This window comes from Podarcis raffonei, chromosome 15 (assembly GCF_027172205.1).
Source record: "Podarcis raffonei isolate rPodRaf1 chromosome 15, rPodRaf1.pri, whole genome shotgun sequence".
Classification (NCBI taxonomy): domain Eukaryota; kingdom Metazoa; phylum Chordata; class Lepidosauria; order Squamata; family Lacertidae; genus Podarcis; species Podarcis raffonei.
In genome coordinates, this window is record NC_070616.1 from 15096469 (window position 1) to 15116854 (window position 20386).

General features: G+C 46.4%; 1 protein-coding gene across 3 annotated transcripts in view; it reads right to left on the reverse strand.

Moving 5' to 3' along the window:
* Window positions 1-1671: 1671 nt before the first annotated feature.
* Window positions 1672-20386, reverse strand: part of LOC128403116 (S-adenosyl-L-methionine-dependent tRNA 4-demethylwyosine synthase TYW1-like) — a 28039-nt gene continuing 9324 nt past the window's right edge. For 2 of the 3 annotated variants that reach the window (XM_053367774.1, XM_053367775.1), the window contains exons 6-16: window positions 16543-16803; window positions 15674-15808; window positions 13997-14144; window positions 12779-12831; window positions 12377-12495; window positions 10832-10941; window positions 9956-10133; window positions 8681-8816; window positions 7457-7567; window positions 5294-5461; window positions 1672-4469 (exon numbers count right to left, since the gene is read on the reverse strand). In XM_053367774.1, the coding sequence (XP_053223749.1) occupies window positions 4248-4469; window positions 5294-5461; window positions 7457-7567; window positions 8681-8816; window positions 9956-10133; window positions 10832-10941; window positions 12377-12495; window positions 12779-12831; window positions 13997-14144; window positions 15674-15808; window positions 16543-16803 (1641 nt within the window). In that variant the 3' untranslated portion in view covers window positions 1672-4247. The remainder of the gene's footprint in view (window positions 4470-5293; window positions 5462-7456; window positions 7568-8680; window positions 8817-9955; window positions 10134-10831; window positions 10942-12376; window positions 12496-12778; window positions 12832-13996; window positions 14145-15673; window positions 15809-16542; window positions 16804-20386) is intronic. The other variant, XM_053367776.1, reaches the window with a different exon arrangement.

Consider the following 20386-nt stretch of genomic DNA (forward strand, 5'->3'; position numbering starts at 1 on the left):
TGAAATTCGCTGACTTGCAAGTTTGCACGTGCTCAGAGCAGCTTTGCTACTCCACAGAGGGACTCTTAACCTCGAAATTCATTTTTCTAGAGAGTCCCTGAGATAGGAGTCGCAACTAAACGCAGCACTGCCTCTGAGCACGTGTGAAGGGCTCCTGTCCCCGCAGGCTTTCCAAGCGAGAGGCCAGTGGCTTCCTAGGAATTTTGGAGCTTGCAAGTCGGGGCTATATACATGTATAAGCACTGAATCAGCCTTGCTATTGCAACCCCGATGGAATTTACTCCTGAGTAAACATGCAGCCTCCGGTAACGCTGCACAAAATGGGAGGTAAAAACCTGCAGGGCTTAGCTCCTCTCAAACCTTCTGCTGTGCATGTTTAGCAGTAACATTCTCTGAGCATGCACAAAGTGCTTTTCCCTCTCAGCAGTGACCAGTCTCAACCCCAGGGTTTCTAGAATCTGAGGGTGTGACTTCCAGCCAGACATGGGCCCCATCAGCATCCCTCATTTTAAAATATTCCGAGATTGTATCTCTTTCCCCCTCAAAGAAATTAAGGAACATAGGAAGCTTCACGCAGCACATGAACAGTGGAACTCCCTCCCACTGGAGGCAGAGATGGTGGCCATCAACCTATATGGCCTTTTTAAAAGGATTAGACGAAATTGTGGAGGATATAAGGCTGTTAGCTGCACTGTCCACGCTCTGCCTCCAGTCGGGCACAATGATGCTTCTGAATCCCAGTTGCTGGAACCCACAGGAGGGGAGAGCGCTCTTGTGTTCAGATTCTGCTTGATGGTTTCCTACAGGCATCTATTTGGCTGCTGTAAGAACTTGGACTGATCCAACAGGCCCTTCTTACGTTCCAAAGCAGGCCCACTGTCCCCCAGACCTTGTGGGGGGCCGGACTATATTTTGAAAAAAAATATGAACAAATTCCTATGCCCCACCCAGAGATGCATTTGAAATAAAAGCACACATTCTACTCTTTTAAAAACACCAGGCAGGCCCCACAAATAACCCAGAGATGAATTTTAAATAAAATGCACATTCTACTCATGTAAAAACAAGCTGATTCCCGGACCGTCCGCAGGCCAGATTGAGAAGGCGATTGGGCCGCATCCAGCCTACCCCTGTTCTAAAGTCATCCAGTGTTGTGACCATCACTGCATCTCATGGGAGAAAATTCTGCACATGTACCTGGTGAAAAGGGTAACTACCTGTGTCAGATCTGAATCTTCAGCTTCCTTGGATGGCCCAGAATTTTATACACCATGTATTATTTTATACACCTTTGTCAGGTGCCCCCCCCAAATAAGCTTATTCATTTCTGAATATGTTTGGAATTGCAGCTGTGAAGCAGACTCAGATTCCCCATCGACCCACTCGCTTGAAAACAGTGAACTGTAAGGCATTTCAGAAATGTAAAGAGGTCTTGTGCGTTTATGTGTCAGGAAACGCTTCTCGCCATATAGATAAGGCCGTTTCCTGTCCGTTTTCTTTTTGAAAATGTCAGTGTACGTACGCGCCTTCAGTATGAACCACACCCTAGCACAAAAGACCCTTTCTTGAAACTTTGCGCCTTTTGCTGCCAAAATCCTGGCATGCCGCCCCTGCAAAGAATACTTCCCAACTGAACGCCTTTGGAACGAGAGGAACCACAGAACAGGCAGCAGCATTTGGGCCTCTTTTATCTCAGCTTGTAAAGGTTTTATCATTTTACCACAACAGCAATATCAAAAGTTAGCTTTAGCTAAAGGCAGATAAAAAATGGAAAGGCCAAATGCGTAATTTTTAACAACTTAATTGGACCCTGGGGAGTGCCATATCCTTCCTGCTGGGTAAGGAACAGCCTTTTTATTGAAGAAATCCGGGTTGCCGTTTATGCCCATCATATTCCAGACAGCATGGATGAACGCTGGGATTTCTGAACTGGGGGTGAAATGAGAGTTTTTGAGCACCTGATGGATGGACAGCAGGGCTCCCACTCGGCCATGAAACTCATTGGGTGTGACCGTGAGGGGCCAGTCACTGCCTCTCAGCCCAACCTACCTCACAGGGTTGGGAAATTGTAACGCAATATCTATTTTAAAAAGACCAGTGTAATAAAATCCAACAGTGGTAAATAACAGAGGACAAGGCCCAGAAGGGGACCCCAAACCATGGCATTGCTGCAGAAAATGCATTTATCGCACGGCGCAATTCCTAGACAGAAATGTGTTCAGATTTAGGAGAGTAATAACACAAGCCAGAGATGGGTTAATAGTTTTTACTCCAGCCCCAGGAACTGGATTCAGCCACCCCCTCAATGGCATCAGGTGGCTCATTTTACTTTGCCTGAGAGGTTTGAAATCAAACCTCACAAGCAAAGGAACAGATGATCTGCTGATGGGCAGTTCCTACAAATCCCGCCTCCAGCAGGGAGCCGCATCATTTCCTAACATCATATGGGCGTGGCTCATCCGGAATGGCCTCATAGGATAAATGGAGAGGCCTGGTGGGACAAATCAGGCCCAGAGTCTAAACACTTCCTGTGGTAGCCCCATCCCCTGGCAGAATAAGCAAGGAGCTATTATTCCATTTAAAACTTGCTCGCCTCTTCCAGTGCCTGAGCAACTGAAGCAAATGTTTCAAAAACGTTCCCTGACCCACACATGAGGATTCTATGATTGTAGCCGCAGATATTTGATCTCTTCGGCCAAAAGGGGAATTTCACATTAATGCAGCACAGCCTAAGGCAACTTACTGGGAAATCTGTGCAGCCAATTACAATTTGGTATGAGGAAATATATAATGACCTCCATTAACAAAGAAATGTTCCAAAATCCATCTCATCTACCAGAAGCACAGGAAAGCGTTTTTATCCCTGCTCAGGCGGTGCTTGTCTGAAACACAGACAGAAGCAAGCTCCCTCCCTATGGGAGCCAGAAACGAGTCCTGTGGAAAGCTTCTGCAGAGGATCACCCAAAACTACAATGTCCAGAATTCCAAGTGGAGCAACGGACTGAGACCACATTGACACCATATATTTAAAGCATTTTAAACAGTCATGGCTTCTCCCTCCCCCAAAGAATCCTGGGAGTTGTAGTTCGTTAAGGGTGTTGAGGCTTTCCATCCTAGAGCTTGTTTAATGGTCAATTCCCCCTTCCCTGGGGACTCTGCAAATTATAGCTCTCTAAGGGGAAACGAGAGTCTCCTAAGGACTCTCAGGACGCTTCACAAACTACAGCTCCCAGAATGCTTTGCGGGAAGCCATGGCTAGTTTAAAGCGGTATCAGATAGCTCTATATGTAGGGCTGCTCTAAATGTAAGGGGTGAACGTTGCCTTGGTGTAAACACACCATGGTGGTTAAACCAAATCAAGTGTGGCAGAATCCAGTTAAGCGAGACAGACCTTTGATAAGCTGCCAGCACCCAAATTTAAGGCAACTTTGTTTTCCGTTTCCTGAGAGCTGAGCCAGGTTACCCAAATAGCAGAGATCCCAAACGTAGCGTAGAGTTCAAGGGCTTGGCTTCTTGCTTCAGGCGTGGCACCAGAAACACAGTTCCCTCATGTTCCTGCAGGGCCCTGGTCTGGAGAGATGCCCAAGCCCCCTTTGGGACAAACTCCACCATCCACAATCTGGAAGAACGAAGCATGCCAAGGGTCATTTTGGTGGGGTCTGTGATCTTTGTACCTCCCTTCCATCCCACAGTGCTATAAAACGGAGCAAAAATCAGCTGTGGAAATGCAACTGGGGAATGTTCAGGGGTGCGAATTTCGCACACAGAAACCCACGGAACCACTGACTACGTGGCAGGAATCTGACCACACTGAAGGGATCAAGTGAGAAGGCAAAAAGGCAACACTGGGTTTCCAGGACTGCAAACAGAACGAGGTGCAGCTATTGCCCCCGCTTGGGGAGAAGCACAAAGTTTTCACGGTTACCTTTTGCTCAAAAATGACAAATTGCTCTTGCCTGCTTCTTCGAAAGCACATTGCTCATCAGTGAGTAGAGCAGAAGATGAGAACCCGCCTCAGATTTGTCTGGTGGTTATCAAAGACCTCCTTGCAAAGGTTTCCAAGGCTAATGTAAATGCTAAAATCTCCCTGAAAAGATCTTAAACCAACCTGACGTTCTCGAGACTACAATTCCCATCATCCCCCAGCCAGCATGATGAGAGTTGTAGTCCAAGTCAACTGGAAGGTGAAGGCTTGTCTATAGACTGCGGCTCTAAAAGGAGTTCTGGATGTTGTTGTTTTGAGAGTGTCAACACCCTGAGATGTCTTTGGCTTTGTTCTTCCGTTGGAATCGGGTGTCCATTGGGTCAAAGCCCCTTTCCTTTGCCCCAAAGACAGCCCACTGAGGAGTCGGGGCAACATAGTCAGCCGAGGTGAACGTCTTGGCTCCCCCGCTCTGCTCGTACTGGCGGAAGAGGTCCTGAAAGCGATCGTAGTTGATCCAGGTGTGCCACTCCCCGCTGATCTTGAACTGCAAAAGGAGAGAGAGAGACACACACACCCATGAACCATTGATCGTCCCCCTCCAGAAAAATTGGTTTTTTTAATTTTAAAAAAACAAAACGGGACAGAGAACAAAAGATCAAATCAGACACAGCAAGCTCTGTTGGCACAAGCTTGAAGGTTCAAATTAAACTCTGCCACATCAACAACAAAAAGATGATGACAGTCAGGACTGCAAAGTCGTGATCAAAACTGTGTGTGCTACAGAATTCCATTATCAGATTCAAAATTATATTGCCCAGGTTGGGGTATACCAGAGTTCCCCCTTGATGATTTTGATCGAGGTCAGGGTGAGACGTTCTCTCCCTTCCTTGGAGAGGTAAATAAAGACTTATCAGTTCCTTTCCCCCGAGACTACACCTGACCATTTTCTAAACACTGTTTGTGCCATTGTTTGATCTACCATTTTTCCGATGTTTGCATCTGTTGTAGTTTTTACAATATTGTTTTAATTGGTGAGATGTTTGTTTCTGGCTTTTTTAAATAAATGGATTTTATTTAGGATAATGCTTATTACTTTGCCAGCTACAGAAAGCAACCCAGTCCTTCCCATCTCAGCAGGGTACAACCACCGTCGACACGTGGCTAAGAAGTACAGAAAGATGTTTGTTTCTGTGTGTGTAAATATTGATTTACTGTTACTGCCATGAAGCGTTTTGAACTGTGTTACGACTGAAAAGCAGCGAGCAAACAACAAAAATTATAAGCTGATGACATCTTTGCAAGCTTAAGGATCAGAAACTTGAGGTCGACAGTTCAAACTCAATGGTGGCAAAAGAAGGACCCACCTACCTTCTTGTGGGCGATCAGGAGGCAGTTGGAGTGCTCGTGCTCGCAGGCGATTTCGTAGTCCGGCAGAAGGTCGACCAGCTCCTGGACAAAGTGCCCCACCTCCTCGTGCCACGGGATGTTGGCCATGGTGAGGTTGCTGGCTGAGCTTTCTCCACAGTAGGTCACACCCTGTCAGAGAAAGAGGGAAATGTTTCAGGTCTGTAGAGGAAGGGATAAGGAAACTGGTCTGGGCGTCACATGCGAGCCAGCACTAAATCACATCGTTCCAAGTTGGACTTAACTCTTTATTAGCAAGAACACAATCTACACAGGCTTGGTAGAGTGCCAGGCCTAATGAGCACAGCAGCTCATCCCTATAGACCTTGTGTCATGGATCAGTTGCCAAGACTCAAAATCCCCATCTCCCAACAGCCGTCTAAGTTCCCGCCTCTCCAGGGCTTTTTCCTAGCAATCAGAGACTGCACTTGTGTGAAGCCAAACTATCCTCCACCCTCTTCATGCCTCTAATGGTTCTGGGAGACCAGGAGGGGGGCGGAGCTTGTCGCAGAAGAAGGGGGAGATACCTAGGACTCTCCACCAGCCTGACTCCTCTCTGCCTCTTGGCCTCCCTCCTCCCCCGTTTCAGTTTCTGCCTCCGAGTCTGGGCTTCACTCTGCCACAGATTCTTTCTCCCTGCTCATTAAACCATGTTGCCTCTTCAGCTTTTGACACTTCCTTCTCCCAGGCTTCTCCCTCTGGCCACTCATTGTTGTCCCACCACCACTCCCCAGCTGGTTCCTCCCACCATTCCTCTGTGTCCAACCAGTCCGGGACGCAAGTGGTCCACTACACCCACTCTTCCCAGGCCACACCTCTCACCAGCCCAGCATCACATCTTCCTTGTTTGGGCCTGGCTGGAGAACAGGGGACACATTCACACTACACATTTAAAGCACTACAATACCACTTTAAATAGCCCTGGCTCCCCACCCCCTGCTGCAGAGAATTCTGGGAGTTGCAGTTTGTGAAGAACACTGAGAGTTAGGAGGCCCCTCAGAGAGCTACAATTCCATGAGTTCACTGGGGACAAGGATTGACGGTTAAACCACTCTAGGAATTGTTGTTCTGGGATGGGGTCTCCTAACACCTCTCAGCCCCCTTAAATAATAAATAATAATAATAATAATTTATTATTTATACCCTGCCCATCTGGCTGGGTTTCCCCAGCCACTCTGGGCGGCTTCCAACCAAATATTAAAAACAATACAGCATCAGACATTAAAAACTTCCCTAAACAGAGCCTTGTCTTTTAAAAGTAAAATAGTTTTTTATTGCCTTGACATCTGCTGGGTGTTCCACAGTGCAGGCGCTACTACTGAGAAGGCCCTCTGCCTGGTTCCCTGTAACCTCACTTCTCGCAGCAAGGGAACCGCCTGAAGGCCCTCGGCGCTGGACCTCAGTGTCTGGGCTGGATGATGAGGGTGGAGACGCTCCTTCAGATATACTGGACCGAGGCCGTTTAGGGCTTTAAAGGTTAGCACCAACACTTTGAATTGTGCTCGGAAACGTACCGGGAGCCAATGAAGATCTTTCAGGACCGGTGTCATATGATCTTGGCGGCCACTCCCAGTCACCAGTCTAGCTGCTGCATTCTGGATTAATTGCAGTTTCCGAGTCACCTTCAAAGGTAGCCCCACATAGAGCGCATTGCAGTAGCAAACTACGGCTCCCAGAATTCTTTGGGGAAAATCTTGACCAAAGGCCCATTTAGCCCAGCACAACAGCCAACCACATGCCTCGGGGAAGGCCATAAGCAGGGACACAAAGGTGACAGCCCTCTCCCATCCCTTGAACCCAGGAACAAGCAAGTCAGCCATACTGCTGTTGGACAGGGAGACTCCACTCTGCCAGCAGTGACAGATCCCCCTCTCCCCTCCACAAACCCACAAGCTATTTTTGCAAAGGCAGGTCTGAAGTGCAAACAAGATCAGCCAAACCCAACCTGCCTTTTGGGTATTGTGGTGTGATTTTTGGATCCAGGCCCATGCAAACCATCCCTGCAAAGTGTTCAGTTGGGCAAACGTTCATTGTTTTGGTAGGCTGAATTTGCACCCAGGGAGGGCGGAGGTGGTGGCAGAATCTGTTATGAGAAGGACGATGCCACCCTGATGATCAACAACTCACTTTAACCTCGATAAAATCCGGTTTCCCAAGAGACACCAAGTCAGAGTAGGCCTTCAGTTCCTCCACGTTCCAGGCTTTCACCAGCGTGAGCCGATAGACAGTGCGCTGTTGCTGATAGGGGAAAAAGGAAGTGGGTTCAAATTAAATTGCGCCACATCAACAACAAAAAGAAGGTGACAGTCAGGACTGCATAGCCCTGATCAAAACTGTTTGCACTACAGAATTCCGTTATCTGACCACATTTCGAAAGCTGCAGATAGTGAGCTTTTCGGTCACACGCAGTGGAAGAGGCCACAAAGTGAGAGAGGGAGACTAAGGTCCACTAACACCATGCACTTAGACACTCATGGTTTCCTCCAAATAATTATGGGAATGATAGTTTGTTAAGGATACTTTAATAGAATTGTGATGTTTTATATGAGAGTGTAGCTGATAAACATTTAAATAAACAAAATTGAACATAAAATAAGAATTGGGAGGGGGGATGAATCCTTAGTTACCCTGGCATAGACATAGGCAAACTCCGGCCCTCCAGATGTTTGGGACTACAATAGAGGTCAGGGATGATGGGAATTGTAGTCCCAAACATCTGGAGGGCTGGAGTTTGCCTATGCCTGCCCTGGGATCTAAAAAGGCAATGCTAGCAAATATGAAATATTGTGCCAGGCCTGACACAAAGAGGTGGAGGGGCTATCTGAAAGACCATATTCTTCCATATGAACCTGCCCAGGCTCTGAGGTCTTTGGTGAAGACCCTTCTCTCAATCCTGCCACCCTCACAGGCACGCTTGGTGGGGATGCGGGGCAGGGCCTTCTCAGTGGCTGCTCCCAGACTTTGCAGCTCCCTCCTAGAGAGGCTAGACTGGCTCCCTTCTTGTCCTGCTGCCGGCAAGTGAAGAGTGTTTTATTCCAACAGGCTTTTGTGGACTGGCTGTTTTTTTAAAGAAATAAGGCTGTGCTTTAGAGTTTAATTACTCTTTAATGATTGCCTTTTATATGTTTTTAGCTTTTCTATTTTATCTGTGCTGCTTTTAACTTGTTTGAGCCACCCTGGGAGAAAGGTGGGATAAAAATGCATAATCATTTAATAATAATAAAAGTAATAAAACCTGAGCTTTTGGCCTAGAGAATCAAGCTGAAATGCCTTCAGCTTGATCACCACCTTTCACTTACCTTATTGCAGCAACGGAGGGTGGGAGGGAATGACAACAATTGAATAGGGTACCTTTTCTGCCAAGGCTTGCAAGCTGTCCAGAAACCTCTGCCAGAAATCCTTGAAGAGAGGCCGGTCGATCTTCTTCAAGCTGTCTCTGGTGCCTGCGTCGACGCTGACGTAGAGCTGCGTCACAGGTTCGAGGCTCCTTTTCGGCAGGAGGGGAAGGGAAGGGGGGGGAAGGCCCCAAGAGAGTTTAGAACGCTGAGGCCAAAGAAAAATCAAGATACATTTCTCCCTCCCTCGCAAAGGAAAAAGAGCTAGTCTAAAGCAGGGACAGGGAACCCTTTTCTAACCCAAGGGCCACATGCCCTCCTGATTAACTTGCTAGGGGCCACAACGCCTGCAGCAAAAGGCAGGTGGAGTGATGGATGCTTCGTACAGTAAACTACATTCCACACATGCAAAAGTCTAAGGTTCCAGGGCATATCCAGGGAAGGAAGTGAAATTCTCACAGGTCAAGGAAACATTTCAGCAAGGCATGAGAACATAAGAAAAACCCTGCAGGATCAGGCCAATAGCAGAGGGCCTTCTCGGTGGTGGCGCCCGTCCTGTGGAACGCCCTCCCATCAGATGTCAAGAAAATAAACAACTATCTGACTTTTAGAAGACATCTGAAGGCAGCCCTGTTTAGGAAAGTTTTTAATGATTGATGTTTTATCGCTTTTTCATCACCATCATCATTCTGTTGGGAGCTGCCCAGAGTGGTTGGGGAAACCCAGCCAGATGGGAGGGGGTATAAATAATAACCTATTATTGTTGTTGTTGTTGTTGTTGTTGTTGTTGTTGTTGTTGTTGTTGTTATTGTTATCTAGTCCAGCATCCTGTTTTCACAGTGGTTGACCAGATGCCTCAATAGGAAACTTCCCAAGCAGGATTCGAGCACAAGATCAACCTCCCCTCCTGAAGTCCTTTTTTCCTGTCCTGAATCTTCCAACATAGTGTTAGGAGAGAGGGAGAAAATCTTTTCTCTATCCACTTTCTCCATGCAATGCATGCCTTTTTATAAACTCATATCATGTCACCTTTTCTCTAAACTAAAAAGTCCCAAACGCTGCAACCTTTCTTCATAAGGGTCACTGTGTCCCCTTGATCCCTCTGGCTGCCCTTTTCTGAACCTTTTCCCAATAATTCTGGTCTCTCAGCCTAAGCTACCTCACAGGGCTGCTGTGAGGGTGAAACGGGGAGGCAGAGAACCCCATATGCCATCTTGAGCCCTTGGGAGGAAAAACCACGGGAAATAGATGGAAGGATAACGAGAAAAGCAGCTTCTCTTCCGGGCCTCACCTGATTTCCTCTGGGAACTGTGCATTTGTAACTAGGAAGCTTGAAATGTTCTTGCGATGGAGCAGCTTTAGGAAACGGTTGATTTCGGGGTACATGATTGGCTCCCCAACAAGAGACAGGGCACAGTGCTTGGGTTCCATCCCTTCTTCAAAACGGTCGTTCCTCACGCCCGGGACGCCTGCAAAACGGAGGAGAAGAGGGGTGTTTGTGGGCTTGCGCAGATGTAGCCTAAACAGCTCCACCCACTGAGGGACTGGGAGAAAGAAGCTGACAACTGGGAGGGAGGGGGGAGTAAGACCCTGGCACCCAGAATTCTCCACGTAGTTGCAATTGGATCTGCGCCAGTAGCAAAACGCGCCTGGCACCTGGGGAATTTCGAACTGTGGAGATTTCCATTCCACCTTAAGGAGCAGACGTGTGGAACTGCTGCGTGTCACATGTCTGTTTGCATTCCAGCACAGCTTGCTGGGAACTTCCGTTGTGTGCATAGCTTTTTCTCTGTCTCTCTGAGAAGACGAAGAGAGAAACAACGTTTCTTTGTCCTGATTTATGATTAATAAATCTGTAGTTGTAGTATGCTTTCACAAGCCTCACGCCTATTTTGTGTGCGCAGTTCGATCTGCTTATAGTGTGCCCTGGCTTTGAAGCCCGGGTCGCTGATTTATGTCGGAGCAGAGGCCTATGGGTCTTCGCAGCGGGACAGCTGGATGGGAGCAACCCAGCCGGGGCTAGCCAGATGGCCTTACGACCCTCTGCAGGTCAACACAAACATGGCCTACTGGCAGCGGTTTCAGGCAGTTTCTCCCACTCCTGCTTGGAGATGCTGCCTTGGGATTGCAAGGCACTGAGCAAGAGCACAGGCAGCCCCTGGAGTACCTTTGAATTGCTTGATCAGGCTCTGATGGTTCTCAATGGCCTCCTGCAAGATCATTTCAGGAGGGTCCATTTTCCACCGCCACTCTGTGCCCACAGGGTTTGTGTGGTGCCTGAAAATAATTTAATACAAATTAAATATACACTACACCATAGTCACTGTGAATAGATTGTACAAAGCTACCTCCCACGCATATAAGGCACCCCTCCTTCCACTCATAAGAAAAGCCTTAATTAATCAAAGCAGGTTTTCAGCATTCTGTCCTCATTAGTGGACAGCAAGATTTAGGCCACATTCACATAGCGCTATGATACCACTTTAAGCAGTCATGGCTTCCCCCAAAGAATTCTGGGAGCTGTAGTTCATTAAGGATGCCGAGAGTTGTTGGGAGAGATCCCCATTCCCCTTCCGGAACTACAATTCCAGGCTTCCCTGTGAAAAGGGATGGTTAAACAATTCTGGGAACTGTAGCTGTGTGCAGGGAATATTGGACCTCCTAATAGCTCTCAGCACCCTTAACAAACTACTGCTATCGGGATTTTGGGGGGAAGCCAAGACAGTTTTAAGTGGTATCATAGTGCTTTCTAGCTATAGTGTGAATGTGGCCACAGATTCATAAGAGACCTGCTGGATCAGGCCAATGGCCCATCTAGCCCAGCATCCTGTTCTTACAGTGGCCAACCAGATGCCTGTGGGGAACCTGCAAGCAGGATTCAAGCACAAAAGCACTCCCTTCTCCTGTTGTTTCTGGCAACGGGTATTCGGAAGCATTAATATGGAGGCAGAGCAAAGCCATTGTGGCTAGGAGTCATTGATAGCCTTCTCCTCCTGCATTAATTTGTCCAATCCTCTTTCAAACTATTTAGGTTGGTGACCTCCTGTGGCAGTGAGTTCCACGGTTTAACTCTGTGCTGCATGAAGAATGGATTTCTTTTATCTACCCTGAATCTCCCAATATCCAGCTCCACTGGATGTCCACAAGTTCTAGTGCTATGAGAGAGGAAGGAAAACTTTCCTCTATCCCCTTTCTCCATGGCGTGCATAATTTTATACACCTCTATCATATTGCTTCTTACTTGCCTTTTCTCTAAACTAAAAAGTCTCAAATGTTGCAGTCTTTCTTCAAAGAGGAGTCGATCACATCCTCTCTCTCTCTCTCTCTCTCATATAAAACTTGGCCACCCACTGAAAACCAGTTGGCTGCCAATACAGGAAATTTTACAAATGGCGACAACTCTGCTGCCACAAAAACCCATTTTTGGGTTGTTCCCCCAAAAGGAAAAGATATCATCATAAGAGGAGTGGCCTAGCTAGGGCCACCAGCAATGGCAGCTAAATGCAAACCTCCCTGTATAGGAGCAGTCTATCTCCAGCTCAAAAGGTACTCAAAAGGTGAACCACAGAGGAGGGGCGATGCAGTCTTGCCTGGCTTGCAGATTTCCCAGAGGCAACTGGTTGGTCACTGCAGGAAAAGAGAATGCTGGACTGGACCAGGGGGGATGGGGTGGGCTTTGGTTTGTGTCCCCAACCCCTACCCAGTTTCTCACCTCCAGCAGAAGACACACTTGTTGGCGCAAGCCAAGCTGGGCGTGGTCTCCAGGCAGCGGTGGCTCTCAATGCCATAGAAGGTGTGCTTGTAACAGCCGCCTCTCCCACGGAGCATCGACTGGTGGGAGGCAAATAGAAAGCAATACGGTTAGAAAAAAATCCCCAAAGCTAAAAATGCGCTGGAATCAAAACACATTCAACTAGCAGAGATTTATAGGAGGCCTTTGTGGAAGAGGAAAGACATCTCTTTAAAAGGTGGGCACAATGGAAGGGATGAGGAGCACCTATGGATCACAGCTCCTGCCATTCCTGACCACTTGGCCGTGCCAAAGTGGTCTGGAGGGCCACAGACATTCCTCTTCACTGATTTAAGAATCTACCCAGGGAAGGAAATTAAGTACCTTTGTCCACCGACAGAGCTTCACTCCAGAGTGGCTCCCGATCAACCTGTAGCCTGAAATCAGAAGAGAGATTTGTTTCCTTGAGCGTAAAGGGATCTAGCAGAAACACATTGATAAAGGAGCCTGCACCAAACCTCCTCCTGTTTTAGCCTGGTTGGAAACAGGTCCTTGAACTCTGGAAATGCCTATTGCTTGCCTGGATGGAGAACAGAGAAGGCTGGGAGAATGTGAAGAAACGAGCCTACCATACAAAGGTAAAATTCACCAGCATGAGCTTCACCCTGAAGGCTGCTCATAAGTGAACCAGTGTCAGAGGGTGTGAGAATCGGCAGCAACAGCAACACCTAACCCTAACCCTGCCAAATGATCCCTGGAATGTCGAATTATACCTGAGGAAACGTCTCCACCCCCATCATTCAGCCCAAACACTGAGGTCCTCCTCTGAGGGTCCTCTGGTGGTTCCCTCACTGAGAGAAGTGAAGCTACAGTGAACCAGGCAGAGAGCCTTCTCGGTAGTGGCACCCACACTCTTTGGAACACCCTTCCATCAGATGTCAAGGAGATGAGCAACCTTCTGAAGGCAGCCCTGTATAGGGAAGCTTTCTAATGTGCAGTGTTTTATCATGTTTTATATTTGTTGGAAGCCGCCCAGACTGGCTGAGGCAACCCAATCAGATGGGCGGGGTACAAATATTAAAAATATTATTATTATTTATTAGGATGGAAGCTCTCAAACTCCCAATATATTTCCAAATATCCAGCCTCACTTTCCTGAGGTTGGCACAGTTGCTTGAGAAAAGAGAGATGCAGCAACCAGAACAGAAAAGGGCATGTGCCTCAAAAGGATCCGTTTCCAAGCACCTTTTACCAACAGAGGCAAGATGCCACAACTGCATTTGTGCCTGGTTAGTGGGCTTCCCTGAGGGCATCTAGTTTGGCCAGAACAGAATGCTGGACTGGATGGTTTGATGCAGCAGAGCTCCCCTTAGGTTCAAGGGCTGCTGATCAGGAGAGGAAAACTGAGACTGGAGAGCCTGGAGACAATTCCTGCCAATCACACCCAGCTTTTTCCTGCCAATCATGTCCATTTTTCTAGCCCAGGTAGGCCAAGGACAGGCGGCAAGCTCCTCAGCCTAGGACAGATGCACTTCCCCTCCACCAGGTCTCCTTGCGCCCTGGAGTCTCCTGCCTCTTGGGCCTCCTTGCAGTCCACATCACCTTGTTTCGTGAGGGCATCCCGCAAAGCTGGCGTGATCATCTCTCTCAAGGCATCCTCCCCTCTCCGCTGGAGCCGCCCCGTCTTCTCGACCTCTTGGTCCAGCTCACGCTCTCTCTGCAGAGGGATGGCAAAACCAGGCCTCACTTTCTTCATTAGCAGAAGCAACAGAGTGTTAATGAGCAACAGAACAAACAGATCGTCAGCCCCATCAAATTCAGGGAAGGCACAAACATTCTCTTTAGCATTGGTCCTAGAGCGGAAGGATGAAGGTACGTCTGCAGCCCTCCATAAGAACCCTGCTGCATCAGGAGAGGCTTTTTTGTGTTGTGGAACTGTAGAATTGGAATAGAATGTCAAGGGTCATCTAGTCCAACCCTCTGCAATGCAGGAATCACAGCTAGAGAATCCCTGACAAAAAGCCATCCAACCTCTGATTGAAGCCCTCCCAACGCAGGAGAGTCCACCACCATCAAAGGGAGCCCTTTCCTCTGTCAGACAGCTCTTAACCTCAGAAAGTTCTGCCCAGTGTTTAGTCAGAATGTCTTTTCCTGCAATTTGAATCCATTGGTTTGGGCCCTACCCTCTGGAGCAAAAGAAAACAAGCTTGTTCCATCTTCCATCTTCCATGAGACAGTCCTTTAGATATTTGAAGATTGCTATCACATCTCCTCTCAATCTTCTCTTCTCCAGGCTAAGCATACACAACTCCTTCAACTGTTCCTCATAAAGCTTAGTTTCCAGACCCTTGATCACCCTCCTCGGCACACGTTCCAGCTTGTCAACACCCTTCTTAAAGGCAGCCATTTTGTGATATACCCCACTCTCACAGCAGCCATTTTGTGACTGGTGCCCAGGACCCTTTATCAGAATTCCAAATTTACCAAGCGGCCCTCAAAAGGTTGGCAAGCCCAGGGATATGTCAAAGTGTTGGGGCCTGCTTTCTTGCTTTCTGCACTACTAACTCTTTCCATCCCAAAAAATGGAAGTGTGATATTTATTTATCGGATCTTCATTGGTACCAAGGAGAACAACTTATAGGAGCCAAACTATACCATATACTGGACACAACCTCTCTTATCACATGCTTTGTTATCAGTGTAAACAATAAAACCATATCAAATTGCATGAAAACCGCCGTGCTTCTTTTGCCCTCTCATCACTTTGAACTTGTCAGATTATTTTTCTAATACCGGAGTCTGCCAAACTGTGTTGTACCACTGGTCTAGGATTAGAGGCGTTAGGGATTTCCAAGCTCGACTTAAACCCTGTGATTGTCATCTGAGGCCCTTTCTCAGGAGTTCTGGAGGGTGGCAACACGAGAACGGGCCTTTTCTGCGGTGGCTCCCCATTTGTAGAATGCTCTCCCCAAGGAAGCTTGCCTGGAGCCTTCATTACATATCTTTAGGTGCCAGGAGAACGCATTCCTCTTTAACCAGACCTTTGACCGTTAAACAATCTATGTTCTTTTAAGTGTGCCGGGGGGGGGGGTATTTCTTTATTATATTATGCATTTTGTGTTCTTAAGTTGTAAACCACCTGTGATCTTCAGATGTAGGACGGTATTAAAATTTAACAAATACTAATAATAATTTAGGAACAGCTGTATACAAGTATTTTTATAAATGAACCAACGAGAACACACAGCCACAGGGCTGAAAATAAGAGTTCACCATTACCTGGGCTTTCTTCATGTGGCCCATGACTCTGCCCAGGTCTTCCACATCCACCATCTGGTTCGCACCCTCTCCCTCTTCATTGCCAGAATCCTCTTCGCTCGTGGTCTCAAAAAGCTCCTCCTCTGCCACCTCCTCCTGTGAAAACAAAGGAGGGCTTGCAAATGCCACACGGCCCAAAAACACCCTGCTCTCCTCCACCCACCCACCCACCCACCCCCACAGAAGGCCACTAGGCTGGATTTATTTATTTATTTTTACATTTATATCCCACCTTTTGCTCCTCCAATGAGCTCAAGATGGCATAGATAGTTCTCCCCCCTCCTCATTTAATCCCCACAACAATCCTGTGAAGTAAAAAAAAAAAAAAAAAGGTAAAGGACCCCTGGACGGTTAAGTCCAGTCAAAGGTGACTCTGGGGTTGCAGCGCTCATCTTGCTTTCAGGCCCACAGACAGCTTTCTGGGCCATGTGGCCAGCATGACTAAATCGCTTGTGGCACAACTGAACACCAGGATGGAAACCAGAGCGCAGGGAAACAACGTTTACCTTCCCACCACTGCAGTACCTATTTATCTACTTGCACTGGAGTGCTGTTGAACTGCTAGGTTGGTAGGAGCTGGGACAGAGCAACGGGAGCTCACCCCGTCGTGGGGATTCGAACCGCCAACCTTCTGATCAGCAAGCCCAAGAGGCTCAGTGGTTTAGACCACAGCACCACCTGCCTCCTGCGAGGCAGGTAAGGTTGAGAGACCGTGATGACCTCCCTTCATCTGGACACTGGACGTCTCTTGATGCAGCCTAGAATCACATTAGCTCCTTGTGCTGCAGCATCACACTGTTGGCTCGTTGTCCACTCCCAGTCCCACTCACCCTCTGCTCCTGCTCCAACGACATCTCCTGCCCAGCCTTCCTCTTGGAGCGGCACTTGCCCTTCTTACACTCCCCTCTGCAGGCCGCCTTCTCCCCTCTGCAGAGGGCCTGGAGCCTGGCCAGGAACTTGGCCTCCCAGGCCTCAAAGTCGGCCTCCAGGCTCCCATGCTTGCTCTTCACCACATTGGCGTCCCCCAGGGCGCAGGAGAGGACCCGCCGGGCCCCTAGCATCCACAGCCATTTGTCCACGCTTCTGCCCACCTGCGGCGGAAACACAAGAGACCTGGACGTAAGCAACGTAGGAAGCTGCCTGAGTGAGACCGTGATGTTCGTCTAGCTCAGTTTTGTCTGCACTGACTGGCAGCAGCTCTCCAAGGTTTCAGACAGGGGGACATTCCCAGGCCTACCAGGAGATGCTGCTGGGGATTGAACCTGGGACCTTCTGCATGCAAGGCAGGCGCTCTGTCACTGAGCTACAGCCCTGGGGAAGGCAGACCTTTAGGTGATTGAGTCCTAAAGCCATCAATATGTACCTTGCCACCCTTGTCAAAATAGCCCACCAGGGGTAGGGAGCTAAAGATCTGGCCCGCTGGTGGAATCCTGCTATATGTCCAATTTTAAAAAAAGAACAAAATATATTGTAAGAGCAAATGCAGGTGGTGGGATGGTATTAGTTTATTTTTTTTTTTTTATAATATTTTTTTATTACGTTTCTTTCCAAATTTTATACATTACAAACAAATAAGGAGTTTACAAGAAACCATTTTTTTTTTTTTTTTAACAAAAATCCCAACTTGGACTTCCCCACCCCTTCCGATTCTGCATTCTTTATATTAACAATGTCAGCAATTTGTTACCTTATGTCATACCTTATTGTAACTTTTACATGTTATGTATCTATATTCAATGTATTATGTCACAATTTTTATACCTTTAAAATAAACGTAACATGTTCAATTTCATATTATCTCCTTTTCTCTTTTATCACTTAGTTTGCTATTTACTTAATCATAATTGCTAAAGCGTATCATTTCCAAATCATGCACCGTCTTAAGATTCATACAGTTTGTAATACTTTTGCAAGTAGTCTTTAAACTTTTTCCAGTCCACCTCAATTGTTTCTACATCCAAATCTCGGATTCTGCCGGTCAGTTCAGCTATCTCCATGTAGTCCATCAACTGCATCTGCCATTCCTCCAGCGTGGGTAAATCTTGTGTCTTCCAGTTCTTTGCGATGAGTATTCTTGCTGCTGTACTAGCATACATAAACAAAGTTCTGTCCTTCTTTAACACTTTCTGGTCTACCATGCCCAACAGGAAGGCCTCTGGTTTCTTGGGAAAGGTATACCTAAATACCTTTTTCAACTCATTGTAAATCATTTCCCAGAAAGCCTTAACCTTTGGGCATGTCCACCAGAGGTGAAAGAAAGTCCCCTCTGCTTCCTTACACTTCCAACATTTATTGTCAGACAGGTGATGTATCTTAGCTAACTTGACTGGGGTCATGTACCACCGGTATATCATTTTCATAATGTTTTCCTTCAAGGCCGTACTGGCCGTGAATTTCATTCCGGTGTTCCATAACCTTTCCCAGTCTTCAAACATAATGTTGTGTCCAACATCCTGTGCCCATTTAATCATAGCAGATTTAACTGTCTCATCCTGTAAATTCCACATAAGCAGCAAGTTATACATTCTAGATAACAGCTTTGTCTTTGGTTCTAACAATTCTGTCTCTAGTTTCGACTTTTCCACCTGGAAACCAACTTTTTTGTCCATTTTGAAAACCTCTTGAATTTGAGCATAATGTAGCCAATCTCGCACCTTATTTTTTAGTTTGTCCTGGCTCTGCAACTTCCAATTGTCTCCAATTTTTTCAGTCAATTCCCAATATTTCGGCCAATAGGCCTCCATATTGGGTCTTTTTCGGGCCTTGGCCTCCACTGGTGATAGCCACCTCGGAGTTTTACTCTCTAATAAGTCTTTATATTTCATCCAGACTGCAAAAATTGCTTTTCTGACAATGTGGCTTTTAAACAATTTATGTGCTTTAACCTTGTCGTACCATAGGTATGCGTGCCATCCAAAAGCATTATTAAAACCTTCCAGATCTAGGACATCGGTGTTTTCCAACAAAAACCAATCTTTCAGCCAGCAGAAGGCTGCAGCTTCATAATACAACCTCAAGTCCGGCAGGGCAAACCCCCCTCTTTCTTTCGAATCTGTTAATATTTTAAACTTTATTCGGGGCTTTTTGCCCTGCCAGATAAATCTAGATATATCCTTCTGCCATTTTCCAAAGCAATCCACTCTGTCCAAGATCTGTAAGGTTTGAAACAAAAATAACATTTTCGGCAACACATTCATTTTTATAGCTGCAATTCTTCCCAACAAGGAAAGTTTCAATCTTGACCAAATTTCTAAATCCTTTTTAACTTCCAACCAACATTTCTCATAATTATCCTTAAATAAATTCAAATTCTTGGAGGACAAATAGATCCCAAGGTATTTCACTTTTTTAACCACATTCAGTTCTGTTTCTCTCTGAAACCCCTCTGTTTCTGTAATTGTTAAATTTTTGGTCAGAACCTTAGTTTTTTGTTTATTCAACCTAAATCCCGCCACCCGACCAAATTCAGATATAAGTTCGAGAACTCTTTTTGTACTGGATTCTGGCTCCTGCAGTGTCAAAACTAGGTCATCTGCAAAAGCTTTCAGTTTATATTGTTTCACTCCGACCTCTATCCCTTGTACCAACCGGTCCTCTCTGATCATATTCAATAGCACCTCCAGGACTGAAATAAATAACAGAGGGGATAGAGGGCACCCTTGTCGTGTCCCTTTTTCAATTTTAAATTCCTCCGTCACCACATTGTTCACTATTAATTTAGCTTTTTGTTCTGAATAGATTGCATGTAATCCATTCTCAAACCCCCGTCCCGCTCCCATCCCTTCCAAGTTCTTCTTCATAAACATCCAAGATATGTTGTCAAATGCTTTCTCCGCATCAATAAAGATTAACACCGCCCTTGTGTTCCTGTTAGTCTGCAAAAGTTCTAAAATGTCAATGATGTTTCTAGTGTTCTCATATAAATGTCTACCAGGGAGAAAGCCAGCTTGGTCTTTATGAATTACTTCATTTAAGACTTTTTTAAGTCTATTTGCCAAAATGTCTGCAAATATTTTGTAATCCACATTTAGGAGTGAGATGGGACGGTAGTTTTTAAGCTGAGTCTTTTCAGATTCTGACTTAGGTATCAATGTGATGAAGGCTTCTTTCCACGTTTCTGGTGCCCTCTTCCCATCCATAATCTGGTTACATACCTCCAACAAAGGTTGTATCAAATAGTCCTTCAGAACCTTGTAATATTTGGAGGTAAGTCCATCCGGGCCTGGAGATTTGCCTAGTTGCATATTCTGAATGGCACCTTCAATTTCCTGTAAGGTTATTGTAGAGTTCAAGATTGATCTTTTATCTTGAGTTATTTTTGATAGTCCATTTATCTTTAAAAATTGATCTATCTCTGATTCTTTCTGGGGCCCCTGTGCATACAGTTCTTTGAAGTATCTGTGGAAGCACCTCCTAATTTCTTCTGGTTTCTGTACGATCCTTCCATCAATCTCTAGATTTGTTATCGTGTTTAGCTTTTGTCTTTTTTTCAGCTGCCAAGCTAGCAGCTTTCCACATTTATTTGCTGATTCAAAAGATCTTTGCTTCATCTGTTTTATTTTCCATTCAATCTCCTGATTAATCAATTTTGAGTATTCTGCTTGGTGGAATTTAATTTCTCTCAGCACCTCCTTGGACTTTGGTTTGGTTCTCAGTTTTTTTTCTCCTTGGTGT